Source organism: Ambystoma mexicanum, chromosome 8 (genome assembly GCF_040938575.1).
Source record: "Ambystoma mexicanum isolate Mex_15411 chromosome 8, UKY_AmexF1_1, whole genome shotgun sequence".
In the NCBI taxonomy this organism is placed as follows: Eukaryota; Metazoa; Chordata; class Amphibia; order Caudata; family Ambystomatidae; genus Ambystoma; species Ambystoma mexicanum.
In genome coordinates this window covers 382,582,046-382,606,869 of record NC_090929.1, presented here as the reverse complement: position 1 = coordinate 382,606,869, position 24,824 = coordinate 382,582,046, and the positions used below count along the sequence as shown (strand labels likewise).

Below are 24,824 nucleotides of genomic sequence, written 5' to 3'. Positions count from 1 at the left end.
TCCACAACTCCGTCCAAGTGCGGCACACGCCGACATCCATGATCCCATCCAGACGAGTCACCGGCTAGCGCACACGACTACCTCCATGTGCGACACATGCCAACATTCACAACTCCATCCAAGCGCAGCAAATGCGGACATTCACAATCCCATCCAGATGCGACGCCGGCTAATGCGTGCATGCGCAGCACCTGCCATCACTCACAAGTCCATCCTGGCCTAGTTCATGCCAATGTCCCCAACTCAGTTCAAATGTAGGGGTACGCGAGGGTAGTATGGAATGCATTTCCTTACTTTGTCAAAATAATTAGTGATGATAGCCCAGCTCAATTTGGAATTTTTAAGGGAGGATTTGGGCCATGATGGGGTTATGAGGTCATGGATATCTCAAAGTAGAACAATTCTCACAGATATGGGGACATCAGAAATGCAACTACAAAGTAACCCAGATTCGGTTAAAAGAGTATTGTAGGGAAATGACCGAGACCTGGACAAAAATAATTAGTATAAATCGTACGGACATCTAGCTGAGGATATGAAACATCTAAATATGATCCCGAAATATTTAGCAACATTTCTGATACCATCAAGACAGGTTCCTATGCTTTCAAATTCATCTTTTACCAACTAAGGAAGTACTAAGAATTAGGAAACAAGGGAATTTGTAGATGGTTTGTGCCGATTATGTAAGGACTGCCCTGAAAATTTGAAACATTTAGTTTTGATGTGCCCTAAGTTGAGAGACTGGAGAACAACATGTCTGTGTGATTTTATAAGAGGGAAACAGTTAACAATTCCCACCATTCATCAACATTTGCTATGTGGAGGAACTGATTTTAGACCGACGGTTGCCTTGACCAACTATGTGGATGACATTTTCAATAAAGAAAAAAAATTGTTGGTGAAATGGATAACTAGTGAAACCAAGTCTAGATGACGATAGTGGAGGCAATTTTAAAATGTTTACTTGATAGAAAGATATAGGGTGAGGGGGATGAGAAAATTTGATATTCTTCCTTTCTCCAATCGTTATTGATTGTTATGGATTGTCATGGATTTCGTAATGGATGGATCATGATGGTAAAAGTTTGTAATAAACTAAATGCCAAATAAAAATTAAAAGAACATACATGCCCAGTCAAAAGTTAAAATCCCACTTGTTGAAACCTCCAGCCAAACCAACATTTAGGCTAGCTAACAGAGGAGCACAGCACTTCCTTTTAGTGCAGAATCTGAAACTCACTATTGGGGAAACTTCAAGAAGAATTCAAAAACCAAATGTTCCCATCCCTGTTACAAACTCTACCTGTATGTTTGCTATTGTCTCCAGGAAACATCCTTACACCATGGCAGCAGAGTATGTTACAATACAGTGCTATATACTTCTCTCTCATCTTTCCAATTAATAAAAATGAGATCTCACCCTTCTAAAATGCACATCGCCTGCCAAGCCACTGCGCATCCACTTTCACTCCCCATAAGATCTCATAATGTCTTCCTCGCATAGCACCCCCGAAAGACCTCATTTACCAAAGCCATTCTTTTCAGCAGGCAAATCTTAGCAGCAGTGTCAGACTTTGACAATGGCTTGGTCTGTGGGACCCAGACAGTTGTCCTACTGTCCCCGAACTGGGGCAAACAAAATAATTGGTCCTTTTTATACTCCTCCCACCCTCGTGTCCCCCACAGTATGCAGTGATTATAACAATCACTTTCAGAAACTGATGTTTTACCAAAACAAAATTAATGAAAAAACGCCAAAATGTTTAGTTTCTTACATATGAGGGTGGGGTTTAAAATCATAGGGAAATGGGGGGGATAAGGGAATGGGGGAGGGGGAGCCCCATCCTCCTCCCCAAATAGAAAAAAATAAGAATTCAGTGATTTTTTCAGGGTTTTCGTTTTTGGTAAAACATTCTGTAATTTATTCGTTAAAATCACATGGAACCACACCCAATCTCACATTGCCCCTTGACTGGCCATCCTGCTCTTTTAGATCCACTTTAACCATCCTGCTCTTGAAGATGCCGCTTTTTGAAGTGGGGCCCGCAAAACAAACTAAGACCTTCCTGAACTCGGAGCTGAGAGGAAGGAGCAGTCGGTTGACAGAATTGAATACATTCTAACGAAGTTTTGGCAAGGTGGTGGCCAGTTTTATTCAGCTGGCAAAGACGATAGAGAGGGCTAAGTGTTTTGGGGTAAGGTAATGGGCATTTCCTTTCAGATAAGCCACTTTTCAAGATTGGTGTTACTGTGCAACTACAAAAGGATAAAAGTGGTTACCGATTTGCTTTCATATTGTTCTTCATTGGGTCCCCACATAGGTATCTAACATCATTGAAAGGAGGTTCTGATTCTTGTGGTGGCAACTGTCACTCATCGCGCATGTCAACTGGGGTTTTAATTATTTAAGGGGGAGAGCAAAAGATGGATACCCAAAAGTGCTCTAGGTTGGGGAGAGCAGAAGTATGGGCGTGGTCAAGGACTCGACCAAAGGGGGGGGGGGGCATGTTAGGAAGCAGATGAATAAGTCTTGAATAGCTTCTGCCCCTCCCTTCTGACAGCTAAGTCGAGGAACGTTCCAAACCGTGACAACCTTTCCACCCTTATCCCCCCACTGTTACCGCAGGAATAGGAAAAAATGCGAACTAAGCTGCTCGAACTAACCAACAACAAAAGAGCATGCATTAGACGCAAAGAAAACATGCAATCCACACGAACAACACGTACAATAGGTAATATATGCATTTAGACATGAAGAATACTAATATTGCATCCACAAGCATGAAGAACATAAACAGGACCAATGCAATGCAGAAGGTGAATGCAACATGAATGACACACAAATATAGCTCACTAACATGGGAGTCTAATTGGGCAGCCATCTTCCTAAAGATGGAAGCCGGAGCATGTCTCAGAATTAGGAAAGGCCCCAAGGCCTCGGAAATCTTCAAAGGTTGCATGCTTAATTTCTTGTGTTTTTTCATTTTTGCAAACTGGCAGTGATAGTCAGGATAACACGTGATGACAAAGGAATGTTGTAAGGGGAGGATTTTCTTAGGAAGAATACAATCCTGCTGGAGCCTTTTCATGCAATACTTCACCTCAACTTGAGGTTCACCTGCACCTTCACCTGCACCTGGAACCTCAAGTAAGATTAGGAGGCCAAAATTAATCAAATACAGTAATTTCACTTTACAGCATGGTGACGCCTGTTTTTTCAGAGCAAAGTTGGCAGTATGCTGTAGGGGGAGGGACAGGGAACCAATCAGAGAGCCGAGATATGATGTTTCAGGGGGGTGATCAACTTTGGCGCTATTATGTTCGCCTCACGTTCTCTCCAAACACAGGACTGTGCCAGTCAACCATTATTAAGAGTTTCTGCTGATCAGCTTAGTGATGTGATTGAGGGGCGGAATATTTTAATATCATGACATCATGAAATGGGTGTTAAAGGGTTTTGATCCAGGAAATGTGTTTGCCCAATCAAAGATAACCAATGTATGTAGCACTATGGGGGCCTCACGATGCTTCAACCAATCATTTATTTTGACCTGTCCCAAGATGTAACTAATGTGTTATGGAAATATTGTTTTTTTCTTATAAAAGTTGTAACTGTAATGGGCAGAGTTGGGGAAACTTTTAACCAGCCTGAATTGCGGTCTCCCACCTGCTGGGACCAATACAAACGGTGTTCTTCTTGCCCGATGTCTGCTCTTCTGTGGAGTACTTTTATACTTTTTTAGATTACTTATGTAAATCAGTCCCCCTTTACATTAACATAGGCAGGTATCACCCACAGTGATAGTGAGTGGGAAAGATGGGTATTATCCTTTCCCTTAATAAAATATTAGCTGAGATGTCCTCGGTGAGTCTGTGTCCTTCCGACTCCCCACAACCCCTAGTGGGATTCCTCATTGTTGGTCCAGTACAGGGTTCCCCATCCCTTTCTATTCACAAATGAGGTCTGCCTTTTCTTCCTGTCCCATTCTTCTGATTTCTCTAGTCTGTTCTTCCTTCTGGTTTATGCTCCTGTTGCATGTGCTTGCCTATATCAGCATAGCCGCCCCAACCTTTCTAGAGTGCCCTGTGTATCGCCTGACAAAATGTAATATAAGCCTGTCTGCCACTATTAGTGGCCTCAATGTGCTTGGCTTTGTAAGAGCAAACGGGGATGGTGTAACGCTCACCTGACTCCCACGGAGGCGCTGGTCTAGTCTGGGTTGCTGTGGCCTCTTCGAGCGTGATGCGCAGAACTCGGAACACCGACTGAACAGGACCCTCAATTCTTGCTTGTCTGGCCCGTAGGAATATCCTTCTGCAGATGAGAAAGGGGATTAACAGTCTGCAGAATAGTTGGCTTGCTCCCCCCTCCCCCCTTTCGTTCTTCTCTAACTTCCTCCGAAATCCCCGGTTGAAGCTCACCTTATGGTTTGAAAGGATGAACTCTCCATCCTGCTTCTGGTGCAGGGGCGCGTGTTTGTCCAGTTACTTCACTGGTTTTCAGAATGGCGCTGGCAAAATCCACTTGACTTTTCCGAGCCGAACGCCGTAAGTATGAAGATTACAAAAGTTCAAGTGTAGAGCCTCCTTTTCTGTTGCCTTCCTAACCTGTGATCTGTCCTTTATTTCAGGTGCAGAATGAAGGCGATGCGTTGAGGGATTGAATTGCCGATGGTAAACTCAGGTGAGTTAGCGATGGGGGCGATCCCTCTTAATGTCTTTATATTCCTCCAGTAATGTATTTTGTCCTTTCCCCATAGGGGACGAGGTGCGGTACCTGCCAACGAAGCGCCGCCGACCCGAAATGAGGAATGGTCCACCAACAGAAGACCGGCAAGTGTTATGGCAGAAAATTAGGCTTTCCTAATATGTTCCTTCTGCTCACCTTTTGTCTCTTCTTCTCTCCCCTAGGCGCAGAGATGTGGCGACCAGTGCAGAGAGCCGCGGTGGAGCCAGAAGAACTCCCGAGGACAGGTGAGTGAAGCGCGGCGCTGCAGCGAGCAACGCAGTGCTTTTAAATGAAAGTCTTTTCTCAGGAACGCTGATGTGAAGGTTCCGGATGCAGGTAAGAAGTTTGATAAAATTCTTGGTTTTCACCTTTCTCTTCTCTTCTTTCCTTACAGGTGTTCCAGGATCGAGGCGGGCGTGGCTGGAGACCAGATGCAGGAGCAGACACGGTGAGCGTTCAGCTGCTTGGATGCAGAACAACGCGAAGCATGAGCTACTGTCTGGGCGTGGCTTAAATAGCCCCCAAAGTAGTTCCAGGTAAGTATCCTTCCCTGGCCACGCCCGAGTGGCAAAATAGTCCCAATGAAAAAATAGTCCCTTTCAGGTCTCAGGGAGGCCTGAATGTTGCAGCATGGTCTGCATCAGGTAAGTGCACAAAACGCCTTCCTTTATGAGCCTGGCACCTATGGCGCCAGGACTGATGTCCAATATTAGCCTGGCGCCAACGGCGCCAGGACAGAGTCCAAAGAGCCCCTATAAGGGGCCACTGGGCTTTTACCCGGGGGCATGATGCCTGCTCCCGGGGGTGCTGGGCCTGGCCTGGTGCTCCGGGGGTAGGCATCATGACAGATGGGGGGGTTGGGTTATTTAGAGGGACAGTGGGAAAGGCAGATGCGAAACCTGTGGTGTTGATGGGAACAGGTCGGAAGTACCCAGTTCCTGAATGCCAATCTGCTTTCTATGGGTTTGGCGCAAGACACTTGGGAGCCTATTATCCATAGGGAACAGACCAAGATCTGATAGACCACAGCTCTTTGGGTCTGGTTAGCCACTGATGCAGGAGAGTGTGACAGGCTATTTGTGTGTGTAGTGTAAGGGGGTTTGAGATTTTAGAGAGGAGCCGATAAGTCAGGGGGAGGTGGGAGTAGGCCTTATAACACAAACAGCCTGCGACCCTGAACTTCTACCCCAGGCCAAATACAGACCGGTCAAGTTTCTCTGCTCCCAATGCCACCACTATCTCAAATAGATACTTTGTACCCCATGAGAAACAAAGCAAGCATTTGCGAGTTGGCAGATGAGTGGAAAGGGTCGGTGTGGAAACCCTGACATTACTAGGCATTGTGAGAGGCAAGAGCTTAAGGTTTGGAGGAAGGGCAGCTTAAAATGTGAGGATCACAGTCACACATTTCACCTTCCTTAGTATGTTGGTAAGCAGGCTGAGCGATGCATAAAACCTAACTTACATGCGGAGGTGCTATGCTCAGTGGCCTCATGGGACTTTTGCTCATTGAGGGCATGGCCGGTCGAGGCAGGGCAAGGAGTTTGTCAGGCATTCGTTAGGGGATTGGTCGAGGACAGGCGACAGAATCATCTGCTGTCTCTCTCACATGACCCAAATACTTGTCACATGGTCTAAAATTTAAAAACAACTCACCAGGTTTTGGCACCTGGTCTTCAGTATCAGAGTGATGCTGCGACCCTGCAGGGGATTCTTCACGATGAAACAAGGAGCAAAGCAGTTCTACAGCAGCGGTTTACAGAGGCAGTCGCTGTGCACATTTGGCAGCCACCTTACGTTTCATTAATGATAGGTTCAGCTATTCATGTTTCAGTGATTCCCAGGTCGAGGGTCTGAGCTAGAGGAGCTGAAAGGTGGAGATGCTGCAGTCAGCAGTAGTCGTCGATGCAAGGTTACCACATCATAATCTGGCACATAATTCTGCTTCCGAGGATGAGGTAGGTTTTGAGCAACCTCAAAGAACAGGAGAGTTCTGTGGTGCGGTTGCTTGATCAGAGGGAGAACAGGCCCAAAGAATTTCCCAGATAGGAGAGTTGGAATCAAGGCAGTGCACCAACAGTTTTTAGAGTCCTGGCAGCAATGGGGCAACAGTTTCTAGCTCTGATGTCGAAGGCACTGCCGGAAGGCATGTTCCAGTGGTTCCCACCAGATCACACAGAGTAGGAGGGAGATGGTGGGTTGGGACCGCCACAGTCAGTTTCTTCTGGTCTTCTTGAGAGGAAGCGATCCATCGGATTCAGTGGAGCATCAAAGGAGGCTAGTGCAGAGCTTCTGTTCTTCAAGCAGCAGGAATGCAGGTATTGCCAGCAACTGATACATTGAGTGGGCAAAGGGGTCTTTCTTTTATCCCTCTTGGGAAGACGGTGAGTGAACACAACAGCCTATCACAACCAAGATCCATTCAAACAGGGAGGTGGTAAACCAATGGCAGACCATCCCATTAAACACGCCCATGCACTCTTGCAGGGTGCAACAAAAAGGAATACATCAACACTTTCACAGACAGGCACATGCAAGTCAGATCTTGTTTCAGGCAGACTACGGACCCCAGCCCTAGAAATAAGGTGCCATGAGATATAGGTATACATTGGCCAAAATGGTCACCTTCGCTACTAAGAGGTATAGGGGATAGTCATGTTTGCCACTCAGATCTTCAAGGCAAACAAAGAAACTCCATTTTGGTGAACTGAAGAGGTGGTGGGTCAAAAAGTATCCATCCAAGTAAAATCAATGCCACCAAGTGGACTCATATTTGACAAGAGGAAAAGCCACCACCCTTTAGCCACATAACCAACAGACGGGGTCCCAGTCTATGCAACAATAATGGGCACCTTTGGGATACCCCTGCCTTAGGTGTTACAAAATCTAAGGTACAACACACAAAAACTAGCCACATTATCAGAGAAAAACAAAATCCCAAACCCAGAAAAGCCATCTAAAGGTACATGGAACTACCTAATCAGCTACGACGTAGGAGTTCTCTCCAACAGGGTAAGGATCTGGTACCCCCTGATGGCTAAGACAGGTGAAAAGAATAATCTGTGTTTCCAGAAGGATAACCCACCAACCAGAAGTGGTGACAGGGAAGGCACCAGAAGGAACCCGACCACAAGGATCTAGGAGGAGGATAAGCTCAACAAGGGACTCCAGCAGTCAAAGAAGAAGCCTGGAGCAAGAGGAAATGGCCAAGAGTAAAGCCAGTATGGCCAAACCTGGTCTGCAGCAACAGACCATCTTCGCGGCAATCCTCCAGCAATTCACTTAAGACAAATCAGAGGAAAGTATAGGGTCTAGGGTCTACACTCCAAAAGGTGCCTAATGCATTTACATTTTTACTTCACTCATAAATCAATGTTTTACACTTTTTTCTTTAAACTAACTGTTCAAGGGCAGACCTGAGTCACATGGAAAAAAAATCAGTGGCAGGGTGCATATTTCTGCGGAACGCAACTCTCTCAGAGGGTTACGCTACTGGGATGTTTACTGCAACCAAGTGGCATTTGTATGGTCCCAATGTGCTCCTGGGAGGCAGTGAGGGTGGAGTCTGTTTGGGGGAAATTAGACAGCAAGAAAATGGGGGAAAAGTATATTTAAAAAGAAAACATGGTAATGTTATGCTTATAAAAGACTGAATTCTAAAGCCATATCCAGGTGATTAAAAGCATAATTACAGTGCTGATTTACCAAAATGTCTCTACTGATTTAAACATCTGCATTTGATCACTATGCAATTTTTCAACTGCATTTCAATCTCACTGCGTGCATTTTATTCCTTTATTAAGGATTATAACGTAATACTGAAAAAACACCATTATATTTGATCAGCTATTTTCCAGTAGTTTAGGAACCTTGACAGCATCAAATGAGGTTAAAGCAAAAGTAGGTGTCCCGACAGGAAAAAAAACAAGTTTAACAGTGGATTAAGTCACTGTATATGACTCAAGGGAGGTTCAGCCATTGTGTATATTATTTACACATTCTGTAATGTCCTCATATTGGTTCTCAATTGGTGCAATTTTAAGAATCATCACAGCTGTCATTGCAATAAAGAACAACTGGCAGCTAATGTCTACTATTGAGATTACAGACTCCTTGACACGTTCCCATGGATATTTTGGCTACTGCTTTCACATCAACCTCCACTTTCTTTGGTGAAATTTCAGAAAGATCAAAAGTAGCAAAGTTTGTTTGGTCCCTAACTTGCTGGACACACATTTGAAGAACGTTACATTTTCTGTGATGATTTTTCCCAGTTCAGGGAAATGCCACCCATACCATTCTCTGCAGCACATAATTATTATTTTATTTTTTATTGTAAAAACAAACTACAGTTCAATAACTCAATATCAAACTTTTGTTACAATTATGCCTCATCCACATCACGTCATAGCCCCCAGGTCCTTAATCACAATGATTGTTTATAGTGATGATTCTTATGGGACCTTATTGATTAACCTGTTGATTTTTATACAGGTAACGTTCGTCGAACACAAAATTTATCACGAAGAATCATGTCTAGATAATCAATTAACCTACATGATAGCTTGATATTTTGACCGGTGGGGAGTCATAATGTCGAAAAAAAAATGTCGACAGACAAAAATGTCGACAAAATAATGTCGACTTTCGTTTTTTTTATTATATATTTATTTTAGGGGTTCGGGAGTAAAAAAAAAGGGAAAAATAAAAAAAAAAAAAAAGGGGGGGGCTGGGGGGGAACCCCCCCATTTCGAAAAAAAAAGTGCATTGAAAAAAAAAGTCGACATTTTTTTTTTCGACATTTTTTTTTTCGACTTTTTGACTGTCGTCATTTTTGTTGTCGACATTATGACTATAAACCATTTTGACCGGCACTTACATATGTCCACCATTCATTCATGTCATGGTTCTGGGGTTTAAAGCTATTTAAGTGCAAAGTCCGCTGGCTAGTTGTGCCTGTGCAGGCAAGTATCAAATATTTTAAGGACTCCGTTTTGCCTGTTCTGCAGAATCAGCATTTGTTGTTCCGTGGTGTCTTTGTTTCGTCTTATCCAGAGCATTTCAGAGCATTCAAATCGGGCACAGTACCCGATAAACTTAAGGATGCATGGGTCATCCCCTTAATCAAAAAACCCAACCTTGACCCCAGCAATCCTACCAACTACAGGCCGATCACCACAGTGCCTTACCTACTTAAAATTCTGGATCGAGCAGCCAATCTCCAAATCCAGGATTACCTGGAGACCAACAACCTATTAGGGCTTAGACAATCTGGCTTCCGTCCAGGACATGGTACAGAGACAGCCCTGATCGACTTAAAAACCCAAATCGAGGACTTGAAAGACAAGGGCAAACTAGCTCTCTTGCTCCTTCTTGACCTCTCTGCCGCATTTGATTTGGTCGATCACCAAATCCTCTGCCATCACCTCAAGATAGCCGCCCACTTCTCTGACACAGCTACTTCCTGGATCAGCTCCTTTCTGGCAAATAGATCTATGAGGGTCTTTTCCGCCTCTGCCGCAGCCGATCCAGCACATGTCCCTTGCGGAGTCCCGCAAGGCTCTTGTGTATCTCCCACATTGTACAACGTGTTTACTAAACCGCTCTTTGATATTCTTGACTATCTGGGTGTCTTACACAAATTATGCTGATGACACCCAGATACTCATCCCTATCACTGGCGACTATGTAACCGATGTCAACGCACTCAACTCAGTCTACTCAGTCATCCAGGCCTGGATGGCACACCACAGGCTTTGCCTTAACGATGAGAAAACTGAGTTACTCATCCTAGGCTCTCAGCCCAAACTCACTAAACTTGACCCTAAATATAATTCCTTCATTATCGATGGAAATGTCATTAAAGTCACCAACGTCACGAAAGCACTAGGAATCTATCTAAACTCCACGCTCTCTCTCAACAGACAAACCAATTCAGTAGCCTCAGCCTCATCGTACACTTGTAAACTCATCACAGCCTGTCGCCCCTTCCTCACTACTGACAATTGCCTGATCCTAGCCAGAACCCTCATCATGTATAAAATTGACTATTGTAACGCCCTCTATTTAGGGACTAGTCAAAGAAACCTTGATAAACTTCAGGTCACCCAAAACAAAGCCATTAGGGCTGCCCTCAACATCCCTAGGCGCTCACACATTTCTTCCACTAGGCGCAACCTACACTGGCTACCCATTACACTCCGTATTTCACTCAAAACACTTGTTCTAACACACAAAGCACAAAACAATGCTGCACCTGCTTACTTGTCCTCGCGCTTTACACAACATTCAGGAGCTAGACCACTGAGATCAGCACAGGTGCACACATTAACCATCCCTAGCTTCAAGCTTCAAACAGCTAGGGGCTCAAGTTTCCCAGTCCTGGCTGCTAAATTGTGGAATTCCCTGCCCAATGGCCCCAGGAATGTACCAGTCACCCAATCCTTCAAAAACAGAACTAACCGTTGGCTTCATGAACCAGATGCACTGACCTCCGCCTTGTAATTCTCACAGCGGTCACCTGCAATCAGGCCTCCCACTGTACATACTGTATATTTGACCTTTCTGCCAGTCCGTGCATTATCTATGATCGCTGGTACTGTTCTTGCTTTAAATCTTGTATATATAATGTAATGTATTATTTGTACCTATCTTTGTAACACTCTTCTGCAACTACCTTTCTAAACATGCGCCCTGATGCCCTCGGGCAGGTTGCGCAATACAAATAAACATTTACAAATACACATTTCTCGATTATTTAAGGCATTTAGCCTGAATTTTTGTAACCTGTTCCTGTGGTGACGTGAAGGGCAGTCTAGTAGATATTTCGGTGGCTTGTGCAGTTTGATTTCTCCTGTTCCTAAAGGGAGAGCAGTTTTAAGTTCAATGCGTTTTTCGATATTTTGGATCCAATCCCATTCTTCTAGTTTTTTTTTAGCGTGTTGGGGGCGATTGATTAGCTCGAGTCGGCTTATGTTTTCAGATTCCATAATGGCTTCTAGTTTTTGTTTCCAGATTTGGATTAATTTGGATTGCATGTCATCGTTTCCGATTTTGAAGATTTTATATGCTGGTATCTTTTGGCCACAGTACATTTTCCTCATGGTAGAGAGAGATTTCCAAATGACTGGCATATGGAGTGAATTGAGTGCCAGTTCGTATCTCAACGCCGATATCGGAATGTAGTAGGGAAGTAGGGAAGTGACGTCGCCAAGAGGTCACACTACCAGCTGCACCTCCTCAGAGGTATTCTTCCCTTCCTCTCCTTCCCCCAGAAGCTCACTGTCTCCCGAGCCCTGGTTCTCTCGAAGCTGGACTACTGTAACAGCCTCTATCTTAATCTGCCTGCCTCCACTCTCCGCCCTCTGCAACTCATCCAGAACAGAACTGCGAGACTTGTCCTTGGCCTCAAGCCCAGGGACCGTATCTCTCCAGGACTGAAATCTCTTCACTGGCTCCCAGTGGCTGCGAGGATAAAGTTCAAAACCCTCTGCATTGTCCACAAGGCCTTCTGGGGCCTGGGTCCTAAATACCTTCAACTCTCTCTTCCCAAATATCTTCCTTCCCGAGCCCTTCGCTCATCCGCCTCCAACTCCCTCATGGTTAGCCGCTTCTCGAAGCAACGAGCTGGGGGTAGATCGCTCTCCGCGGCAGGGGCCTCCCTCTGGAACAGCCTTCCTGCCTCCCTGAAACTTGAGGAGAACCATCTCCGGTTCCGGAAGCACCTCAAAACCTTCCTCTTTGCTTCTGCTTTCTCTCTCCCTCTCCCCTGCTGAACAGCAAATTAATTATTCACTGAAACTGCACTGATCCTGAAACTGGACCACTCTAAACGGCCTCGGTCCTGGGCCCAGCCACTCTCCACTTGCACTGATGCCCTTGAACCCCTCTGCACTGCGGGACTGTCTCTGTATCCCTACAGCCCCCCCCCCTTCCCCAGCACTTGTTCTGCACTTATCTTGCACTTGCCACCAGCTGGCCCTATTTATTTATTACTTTTCGCCACTTACCTTGTACTGCACTTCCCCCCCTCCCCTTCCCCTTCCCCTTGCACTTTTCCCCCTCCCCCACCCCTGCACTTGCGCGATCTGAATGACACCTGGCCTAGTAGGATCGTTGTCTGTCTCCTCTTGTTCCTCCCCTCCCTGCCTCGTCGCGCCTTGAAACACCTGTGTATAGGCGTGTTATAAATACCATATCATATCATATCATATCATATCATATCAAGCCTCAATGCACGTTTCCACACGATGCCTTCCAATTTTTCCCATAAACGGTAGTCCAAGTTCCAACCCACTTCAGCACCAAACACAATGGTCGGAATGACCTGTAGATAAAATGTCAGTATTGGCGCGAAAGTAAATTTCCCATAATCGTGATTGCTCTTTGCTCCTTGTAGACCAAGTTTGATTGTTCTACTGGTCAGATCATTAATCTATGCTGTTTTGCAGACAGTGTTGTTAAACATCCCGCCCAAGTATCTTATAGATGTTACGATACTGAGTTTGTCATTAGCAATTTGCCATTTAAATTTTTTGTCTGCTCTATTGAGCGTATGGCTGATACTCATGATTTTTGTTTTTTCAGTGTTTATCAGCAGCTCATTTGTTATCATATACTCATTCAATCGTGTCAAAAGGCGCTGTAAACCGATCTGTGTGTAGTCAGTTAAGACTACATCATCTGCCTAGACAATACATTTGATTGGGGTGTCATTGATCTTGGGCGAGAAGCATGGTACAGAGTTTAACCATTCCGGCAGGTCAGCTATGAACATTTTGAATAGTTCTGCTGCCAACGGGCATCCTTGCTTGACGCCTTTATGGGTTCTTACCGGTGGGCTCAGCTCGCCTTGTTGATTTAACCTGATCTGTATGGTAGTGTTGAAGTGAAGTGCTTTTAATGGTTCCAAGATTGTTAAAGGACATCCCCATTTTTTTTTAGCTTAGACCACAGTTTCTCCCGGTTTATCGTGTAGAAGGCTTGCCTCAAATCTATGAATGCAAAGAAGATTTTCCTCCCTGCACGAATAGCCTCGAGTTTTAGAATGTTCAATAGGAGTAGGTTTACATCGACTCCAACCCCCTCGGTGAAACCTGTTTGTCGAATGTCATGTATCCTCGACTTGGAGGCCCATGAGACGAGACTCATTCGAAGAAAGGAACCAAAGATTTTCCCGATTGTATCGAGAAGGGCGATGGGATGATAGTTCGCTGGATCGTTTCTATCGCCCTTCTTATAGATTGGTACCACAATCGCTTTCAACCATGACTTGGGAATTCTCTTGCTTTCCGACACTATTCTAAACAGAGATTCCATGAACTTGGCCCAAAGATCTTAATTTCTCTTCAGCATGATGTTTGAGATTTGGTCAGGACCTGCTCCTCTTGAATTTTTTAGACTCTGTATTACTATTTCTATTTCATCACTTTGAGGAGATATATCCCACAGTGGTACTGAGACACTTTCTTGAACTTGAATGTCTTCCATGGGTTTTTTTTATACACTTTCTCAAAGTACTCTGCCCATTTCGTACCATCAATTGGATTGGAGATTATCGGTGCAACTTTTGTATTTCCTTTATTTAGGACTGCCCAGATATCGCGCGTGTTTTTTGTAATCAGCAATTGAAGCATCAGCTCAGCCCGATTTTGTTCTATCATCACTGAGTGTGCCTTTAGCCAATGTCGATATTCTTGACGTCTTGCTTTTACTTTGATCGCCATTTTTCCTGGTGGTGACTTCATTTTCTTGATCTGCTGCAAATCTTTCCTTAATTCCCTTTTTGCTTGTGCAATGACGTTGCTGAACAGATGTTTATCTGAATGACCAATTATTCTGGAGTTTACAATTTCCAGCTGGCGGTCTGACAACAAGGGGACATAGTCCACGTTATTCTCATTGGTTAGGTCAGTTATGAGTTTCCCAATTTGCCACCGATTGATCCTCAGGCGATTTCCTGCCGCATTTGATGTGACTTGTAAGTCATATTTATCATGAGGTTCCCCCAGTCCGTCTCCCAAACTAGGCGGAGTAGATCATGATCGCTGCGAGACATAGGTATTACATTTAGGGAAGCCACTCGGTCGAAAAGGTGTTGGGAAACCCAGATGTAGTCCAGTGTTTCGACTAGATGGACCTCGCCTTGTTGGATTACAGGGCTGATCCCCTTTGGTTTTCCCATTGACCATGATGCAGTTTCTTATTGCTAATGCATCGAACTAAAGCTTACCTCCATGTTCAACCTCGTCCAGCATCTTCAGCGCATTCATCTTTGTTGTTTTATCATATTTGTACCAACTGCAGTTTAAGTCACCACATACCATTATGGATAGATTATTATATTTCAGTGATGTCTCATCAATTAAAGTTGTCACAGTGCTGATGAAACTATTTGAGGAGATCTTGGCGGGATTCCAATATCCATTAAGAGTAGATGTTTCACCGACGTTGTTGTAGATGTTATTTGGACCAAAGTGCCTTGGACAAACGGATAAAAGACCAGTAGAATTTTTTCCGGCAGGATTTAGGAATGTAGTAAAGCCGTCTCGGGTCGGTGACTCACGTAGCCATGTTTCCTGTAGGCATACAGCGAGGATATTGTCCATAGGCACCTCAAAGTTGTTAAATAGATGGATAAATCCTTGGGTGTTCCAGGATAGCACGATTTGGGCAGAGTTGCACATCTTCAATCATTATTATTGATGTTTGGCATTTGACGGCCGGGTTCCTGGACGTTTTCGGGGGGGGTGGGGGACAATGGGTCTTGCTTTCATTATGTTTTGCATCAGTGTAAGCTAGTGATTTCCACAGGGTAGCACGTTGAGTGTCCATTCCTTCTGCCTTTGCACGAACGGCGTGCTCCAAGGTGTTGTGCTGATGTTCGTGTTCAGGTTCCAGAGTTAAATCGAAGCCAAAAGTGAGTAGTTCTTCTGTTGCTTGCAATAGCATGTTTTTCACTGCTGAAGAGCCAACGTATAGTAATACTTGGTCAGAAGTTAGCTCGGTTGGATATTCTACGATCTTTATGTCATCCGACGATATTGTCTGTAGAACTGGGATACATGCAAGTAATTTCATGACATTTGCTCTGTTTAAGTTGACGTTATTGTCAGTTTGAATGTTTTGAAGTCGTAATTTCCAGAGCCGATTGTTGGATATTTGATTTTTGCTTGAATGTACCCTGGATGTATATCGGGTTTTGATGTTTCTTTGATTATACGTCAATTTTGGATTTAGCTTAGATGCTAATAGTGACAATGGTCTCTCGGTTGATTTTAGCATCTCTTTTTGTGGGCAAGTCCCGGTTGATTTTTTTTCCCCCAGGGAGTGTTTTTTGTTGTTTCCAATTTTCAGCAAACGATGTCGTTTGGATGCCCAAACTTTCTTTAGGACGGCCTTTATTTCTTGGCTTGGCTTGGTCGTCAACTTCTGCCGAGTATGTTGAAAGATCACCTGGGTCTATTGCCGAGGCATCCGCAGGACTGTCATTGCTCGATTCATCCGAATCAAGACGCCGATGTTTTGTTGAATGTTTATTGGGCTCGTGATCATATCCTTTGTCTACGTCTTGATCGAGCACGTCGTTTGTCGTCTGCTTGCTTGTTCCCGTTGTGCGGTCAAACAAGCGTGGTTTTGTTGGCGTTGTAAGGTTCCTTATGAATTTTTTCACATTTGGAATTTTGGTCTTTGTTTGTCCTTTCTTTCCTTGGAGTGGTGCATTGTTATCTTTCCTTGACAATCTTGAGGGCTTTTTGGTCATCAAAATGGTTTTAGATGAAGCTGTTTGTGATGTTGAAAGGCACTGTTGATGTCGAGTTCTCCGCAGTATTCGTTGAGGCTGGGGGCATGTGTGCCATGGATGCGGGCAGTGACTTTCCAGCGTCACTTTGCAAGATGTTATTTGCATTTGTGGTATCCTAGATGAATTGTTGGTTATTTGTTTCCCGTCTCCTGACGTCAATTTCGTATGTGTCAAGAGGCTGAGGTCTTGCCTGAGACTCAGGGTTTTCCACAGTCGTTGACAGGGGTTGAAAGTCATGAGGTGGGAACGCCGATGGCCTTATGCTTTCAACTGTTGATGACGAGGTTGCCAAACAATGCCCCTGATCCTTTGAGATCTTGTTTCCACTTTGTAGAGGGGTCAGTTTTGGCAGATTGTTTCGCGTCAAAAAGGAATCACACGTTTGGGTTTTCTTTTCCGCCTCTCCGGACTGGTGACGCATCCATTTCATTGCTTCCAACAAACTTTCGATTAGATTATCATTTTGGCAGTGATGTCATGCAGCTAAATTACATAAACGTTCCTGCCAACGGACAGACAAATCTGCCTGTAGTTCTATTCGTTTCTGTAAAAAACCTGTGAAGAGTTTGAGCTTTTCCATTTTGTTTGTGAGATTTATTAGCATTGCCCCTTGATCACCAATTGTCCCATTCATGGATTCATATAATTTGGTAAAAGGTAATAGGACAGTTGAAGAGGCAGCTACAACATTATTGTGTAGTCGAGTTAAGGTGTCAACAGATAAGATCACTTGTTGTGCTGCTTGCACTGATGAGTTGTTTCCATTTGATGATTGTTGCGAGTGTTCCAAGTCAAACTGTTCATCCTGAAGTGAAGAATTTTGTGCTTTTTTAGCATTTTCCTGGTTGGAGCTGTTGCAGTTTTTGGTACATGGAGTACTCACATTTGTTGGTAATGGTACAGACTCATCAAAATCCGACTGGTTTAATTTTAATTTCAATTCGATGATTCGCTGGAGGCGGCGAGCTCTTGCAATGGAGCTTGAGTCCATGCTTGCCATCCTGGGTGTTAGGCAAGGTGGTCCTTGATCTGGTTCCACAGAATCAATGCCTCATGTTGGCAATATGTTTTTCCCTAAATTATCTGGGGCTTGGCATGCATAAGCGCTTTGATTTGCACTTTCCTTTACCTGGTTACGTTTTCGTTTCTCCATGTTGTCATGAGTTGAGCTTCCAGCGAAGTTGATCTTTGGTGTAGGTAAGTTGTTCCTATTACTTAATAGTTGAACATCATTGTATGTTTTGTCAACTCGTTCATTGTGTGCTGCCAGCACTATGTTCGTATTGTTATTGGTGTATGGTTTCTTCCTGTCATGACTTGTAACTTTAAGTTTGATGATGGCGTCTCTATTATCTCTGTGGTGACTCCTTGACAAGCATTCAGGCACAATTGTATTGGTAAAACAGAAGCATCTTTGGTTAATGTTCGTGCTGTTGGTTTTTCATTTTTATTAAAGGTGCTTTTTAGAACGGCACCATCCGCCTGTTTTTGAGTATCGTTGGTAGCTGTTTATTGATGAACATTTGGAGCGTCGGTAACCTCAATGGCAGACAGAGGGGAATTGAAGTTGTCAGACAAGGCACCAAGGTCACTGTTCATTATTATGGTTATCTTTGTGTGTGATTGAGACACATCTGATGCTGCAATTTGTATAGTGGGTGTCAAAGACTGAGGCAGTAACGGGGGCAGTAAAGTTGCATGCATGTTCGCAGTTCCAGATATATTTGTTGTTACTTCCTTCTGTATTGCGCTTTCTTCGGCAACCAAGTGTTGTCGAGCATGAGAGGCATGAATACTGTAGTTTTGAGATTGGTCGGTGATAGAATGGTCATGGGTGTGAGTATCCATGCATTTGTTTGTGTCTGAATTCACGAAATGAGACGATGGGTTTTGCATGTTAGCAGTGCTTAAGCAGTCGCCGTCCTCATGAGCAATAGACAGGTCCTTTGACAAATTAATATTTGTCAATGCGCTGATGGACAATTTCGGAAGAGGTGTGGCAGAGGGTAAAGATGTGGGCCAGGGAGCACTTTTGCTTACCTTGCTGCCCCCGTCCGAGGTGGCTTTCAATGCAGTCCACGGGTTTGCCATTCTCCGATTGTGAAGCGTCTTCCTCCGGGTCTGAGGACCTTCAGCGGATCGCGTCATGAGACCCACTAGAAGTTTTGGGCTCGAGTGGCTGCTAAGTTGCACTGATGAGCCCTCCGGTCAGCAACAAAGCAGCAAACAGCCAAACAGTCGCAGTAGAACGACGCTCGCCCTTCTCACGCAGCACATAATGTTGTTCAGCTCCTTTTTCAGGCAATCCAGCAGGGTTACAGATGGCTTGACCGCTGGACCACCTGACATCTTGAGTTGAATTAAACTATCTGCTTGTGGGATTACATTCAGCGTTTTGCAATGGTCAAATGGTATCCACCAATATCTTAGTTCTTACTCATTTGATGTAGACAGCTGTGGCAAAGGGGAAGATATCTGCTATTCACTGTGTTCATGGACACATGACAGAAAAGATAAACATGAAGCAAGGTTGTGTGCTGGCCCCTCATATTTCTTGTTCAACCTCTGCATCGTAGGTATGCTCAAGGCTTTGAAACAGGTGCAGCAGTTTCCATCTTCATCAGGGGCATTTTATGTACCAGTCCTGTCTTATGCATACAATACTGCCTTGCTAGTCTAGATACTGGTTTGCTTAGGGCTCTATAAGACTTTGGGAAGTATTGCCATGATAATGATCTCACCGTTAACACCAAAACCAGAATCTTCCAGGTGGGGTTCGGGGAGGGGGAACTACAATTCCTGGTTTTCTTAATGTATAAGTAAAAAATACATTCCAAACAACAACTGACTAGCCAAGCCTGATCATTGTGTGGGTGCTAAGAGCACACGACTGCCACTGAAATGTGCAAAAAGAAACAAAGGGGCCCAGTTAATGGGGATTCTAGTTAAGTGGGACTGGTGTTTTGGTAGTTGACCATTTCCGTACTCTCAGTATATGGCTCAAAGTTTCACCTTCCCTCTGCCCTTTTTTGGGGGGTTAGAGGGAGATCTGGCTGCAGTCTGGATGAATCAATCTGACGAAACTAGAAATGAAGGATGTTTTCTTTGGGAAACCACAACAATAATCAGCCTGGTATGTGTCCCTATATGTCAATTGGTGCACAATTATATGGAGTGACTAGCAGCACTGTTTTGCAACACATTTGCCAATGATAAAAATTAAAGAAGCAAATGACAAAAAGATATTGTAAACGCAGAGCAGATTTGAAGATGAGATATCTGTCTGAAAAGCAATGGAAAGATTTATATCTAAAAAGCTTGAGTGATTCACTGGTCCCGTTAGGGAGATCGAGCTTCCAGATAGAGTACAGGTGAACACTTCTTTAACAATGTTGTAAACAGTTGAAAATAAAAGCGGTTTATGGCATTTGGGAGAATATACCACCATTTAGAAGCATGTGCAGATTGTGCAATAGCGCAATTGCGACATAGCGACACGTTGTTTATCTTCACATGTATGAAATCAATAGCCTAGATGAGATTTTATAATTGTCAAAGAATTTGAGCAATTTTATAGATTGTCAACACATGAAATTATATTTAATGCAATTATTGCATAGGTTAATTAGGAAGTAAAGTTTGGTGAGTTGTCTTATTTTAATGACCCAACAGAGGTCTACAATCTGAGGTGCTCCAGATGTTTTGGATCTACAGCTCCCATGATCTCTCACCTTTATCTGTTAAGGTAATGCATAAAAGAACCACAGACATCACATTGTATTAAGTCATATTCAGAAAACCTCACAAAGACCAAACTTAAACATAGTATCCGCTGGAACAGAAGGGAATATTCCCCCCTCCATCAATTCTGCAGACTTTATAGATTTGTGATCGCACTATATCCAATGAGAGTACCCTGGGCATTTCTATAAAACTTTCTAGAACCTCATCAAAACAGTGAAAGCATTATATTTTTCATTAATACATTGGGCTCTATCCTAACCTAGGCTCCCCAAGTCATAATCATTGTTAGGGGTAGATGAACAGAGTTGGGGTGGGAGGGTAAATGGGGAATGAACCTGTCCTTGTAAGTTGATAGAAGCGTTTTAAAGGATTTCCCTGCCTAACATTTCAACATTGAAGTAGTCTACATTTCCAATTCTGTTAATATGGCAAAAATAAAAATATGCAATAAATATATTTTTCCTTCCTGCTTTCGTATCTTGTATTATCGTAGATCAGCCAAGATGGTTTCCAATTTGTTCAAACCTAATGGGTGTTGTGCTTAGGTCCCTGTGTGCTACATTATACTCTACTTCAAGTTGTGTTTTACTCCACAAAGGCTCTTCCTTATGGGATTTGTAGTCCAAAACATATGGCGAGACAAAGGTTGCAGACACACGATCTATCATAATAGCTGATCTGAAATATGACTTTTGGACGTTTTCACAAATTGTAACTAATATTGAAATATGGAAAATTGATAACTGCATATGTATACATAATTATACATGTATGTTTGTAGAATGCAATTCTTCTTTGTTGGAAATTATGTATACTGGATAAGATATAAATCAAAGAAACAAATGAGAAAATAAAAATGCATCAAACTAATGCATAATTCTGTATGGAAAGGATTCATGGCAGGCAGCACATGTGGGATGTTACATTTGTTTGCCAGAAAATGTTACAGGGATGGACGTGCAGACGTGTCATCGCTTAATAGTTCCATCGACTTTCATTACACTGAAAAAACATTTACTATGTAAATGTTTCATGCCATTCCCCTCGGCTTGTTGTGCATGATGGGATGGGGTGAGCAACTAGTAAGAATGAAGAACATAGGATGCATTGCTAGATAAAAGAGCAAGAATACAGCAAAAGGGAGAGTGTTTTTCTGAATGATAATCTTACCATGTTTTTCCGGTCATGATCGCTGCCCTGGTTTGGTGAATCCACTATGGAAGGTTTTTCCTCATACTTCTTCTCCTGCCACTTGCTATACTCTACAGAGTGCTTGGGTGTGTAGGATGAGAACCCTATAAAGAGAAGGCAGATTAAAATCAATGGATCTCTGTCAATGGCCCAAACTGATTATAGTTCTAGTATCTCAAAGTTCAGTATATCTAGCTCTTTGGAATATCCTCACATTGTTTCATAAAGAAAATGATCTTATTTTTGCAGTTGATATGCTATATTTTTACATGTTGGTCCGTGGTCGTTTAAAAACATTGCAAACAGCAGAGGACTGTTCAATAGGTTAATGTGCACATTGTTTTCAAGCAAGCATTTAGAAAAGCATGCGATCCATTCCTTATGAGGTGCTTGTACAACTGAAGTATAAATCTTCTCTACAAGCAAGATAAATCATGTACACAAAGTGCATTTTACAAATTGTCAAAATCCATAACAGTAATGTAACTTTAGGAAGTACAAGAAAGATGGGGAGGTGCTGAAGCGTTCCTTTTTTGTATACAGGTTTGGCTGACGGAATTGTTAGGAGAGAGGGTGGTCAACTTGACGAAAAAGCCATAAAACCCATGTCTGTTTATTCATAATTTTAGAGGAGAATAGTGGGACTACAGGCCAAGAAGGCTGCAGACATGTTGGATTTTCAGGAAATCCTGCAAAATAGTCATGCAAGTCAGTTATTTACAAAGATATTAATATACGAGATAAATTTGCATGCATTTAGAAAGGAATATCCTGAAATCCCACCATATTTATAGCCCTCAAGACTTTAGCCTCTCAATTGTTTGTATCATTGGACCTTCAAGGTCCTCTTCTCACAACATCAAAACATTCTCATGTAGGATCACTAGACTTATGCATTTGGTAAATTACATCTTATACAGAAATATTGTGTTTTTGTGTTGAATGTGGTTTCAGTGTACATTCATCAGTCATCCGGTGGTCAAGTGGCTCTGGTCATCCACAACTCTGGTCGCAGCCTTCACTAAAAAAAACGTACTCCTGAGGACATTAGTCTCAATCTCTCAATATTCTAGGGTAAAAATGTTGCATTAACGAAAACGGTGCGATGTGTGTATTCAGAGCAGCAGACTTTCTTTAAAACTAGTTTGTGGGTTTCTGTCCTTTACATTTTCCCAAGCAAGCTCTAGTGGGCTCTGAACAAAAAGAGCCAGGGAAGTTACTGTGTAGGAGTGCATGTGCAGTGTGGTGTGGGGTATGGTGGGGTGTAAGGATGGGGAAGGTGCGCGTGTGTGTGTGTGCGCGCGTGTGTCCACCCAAACACATCGGTAACCACCAACCCCCTTTAAGGGGAGTTTTGTGAGGCATGTGTTATTTTTAATCAATGTAAATTGGTACAGCTCAGGAATCCACCGGGCTGCACCTCTAATTACTGGTCCCTCAAAGCATGTGCAGCACAAGTGGCCATACAAAAAACTATTGTCAGGTTTGTATGCCATGTCCTAGCCCAGCATAGAAGCATGTTCGTCCTTTCTCTGAATGTATGCCCAGTTTCCACATAGAAACCACCACTTGGGCATTTGGTGCAAATATACCGATATACAGGTAAGGTAGCGCTTGGATGCAGACATTTCATTTTTTTGTGGTACGTAGGATTTAACATTGTATGCATTTAAGACATGAGGACCTTCAACTCATCATGGAACTTTCAAGCTTTGAAACGCAATAATGCGTATTGAAAAAGGATTGCCCAAGAAGATGTGTTGAGGAAGGCCAGGCCAAAACTGAAAATCCTACTATCCATTAATGAACAATGATCCTCCAAAAGAGATCTTTCAAAGATTCCATTTGCTGTTCCCGTTTTAGCTTCAGAGGATATCCCAAAGGTCTATGCATCTTCCGATGTTCAATGTTATGAAGTCATAAAGGACACATCAACTTTCACCTAAGGCTACATTGTGGGGTCGTTCTTGGGGGATGACAGAGGAACTGCATTGCTCGTTTTGACAGGTCAAGTAAGAGCACCTGTTAGAAGCCCCCACCAAACAATCAGTCACAATGGGCCCCATTACAACTCTGGCGGTAGCCGTTATGGTAAAAATGGCCGGCTGCCGCCGGAGTTGTGTATTTTTTCCGGTGCCTGGATTTGGGGAAATCACCGGGGCATTACAGCCCGGCAGTCCATGAAGCTAGGCACCGGAAAATGTTACTCCCCATTCCCACTTGAGTCCCATAGGACTCGATGGGAATGGGGAGGATAGAAGCACCGGCTCGGAGTGTACCAGTCCGGTAACAACGGTGCCGGTACACTTACCAGCACCGTTGCTACCAGACCGGCACACTCATAATGAGGCCCAATGTCTCCTGTTCATCCTCCAACAGAGCAGACACAATAGTCTGATGCCACAGATCACAAAGGGGCAACTGACTTCAGAAAGCAGGAGAGTGCCTTTGATTTTTCTTAACTAGAGACTGCACTAAAGGGTAAAAATGAACCTACAATTTGAAAAATGTTAGCTTTGCATCATACCTGATGGCTGTGTGAGCAGAATACGAACACCTTTCTGGAAAAACACCAAGTCCCCTCACCAGGAACCACCTAGAAATATACCGGTACACAGAAGGAGTTCTTCTGGTCTGCCCTCATCAAGATTTCCATCACCTTCCACTAACCTTACATTCTTCCACCCCTCACTTCGAGAACAATTCACCAAAATGGCAGACTTCGCGATTATTGCATTCCAGAGCTTAAACGTGCAGTGCCAAAAAGGTTTTGAAAACCCCAGTCATTCCTTAGACTTCTGGAGGACCGTTTTTTCTTCAGGTACGTCAAAGCATGCTCCACAGCACTGTGTCTTAAGTGACTGTTACAAAGTCCCCGAAAAGATTATGGGGACTTCTAGCAAGTGTCCAATGGGCCGGGTACCTCCCCAAGCTATAGGATGATGGACCTGGGGTGGCATGTCGACTATCCCCTGGTCATCCCTACTTAGATCCCCTCTTAAAGGGCAGGGGACATTCAGGAACAATGATATTGCCCTCTTTAGAAACATTATAGTGACATCATCCTGGCTCAAGAAAGGTCAGCAAACCACCCCTTACGACCAGTCATGTAACCCGAGTACCAAATGCCCCTACCCTTTCCTGCACCACTACCATGGTAGTACTGTCCCTTTAATAAAAATTGCACTATGAGCGGACCTGTTGCACAACTGAAAAAGGGTGGCTTGAAGGTTTTGAATTAACCTTTGGCATTGCTCTGGGCAAAACTCCAGACCCCACCGTTTTTCAGCCCCCCATGCCATTACAGAAGGAGAAATACCAGGCTTGGTGCTACTCCAAAAGAGGCAAGGTAGC

At 43.7% G+C, this 24,824-nt stretch overlaps 1 protein-coding gene across 1 annotated transcript in view; it reads right to left on the bottom strand.

Annotated features, from left to right (window-relative positions):
- The window catches only part of TPRN (taperin), a 293,974-nt gene that overhangs the window by 38,061 nt on the left and 231,089 nt on the right, over window positions 1-24,824 (bottom strand). Inside the window, exon 3 of the mRNA XM_069609851.1 lies at window positions 21,450-21,574. Within this exon, the coding sequence (XP_069465952.1) occupies window positions 21,450-21,574 (125 nt within the window). The remainder of the gene's footprint in view (window positions 1-21,449; window positions 21,575-24,824) is intronic.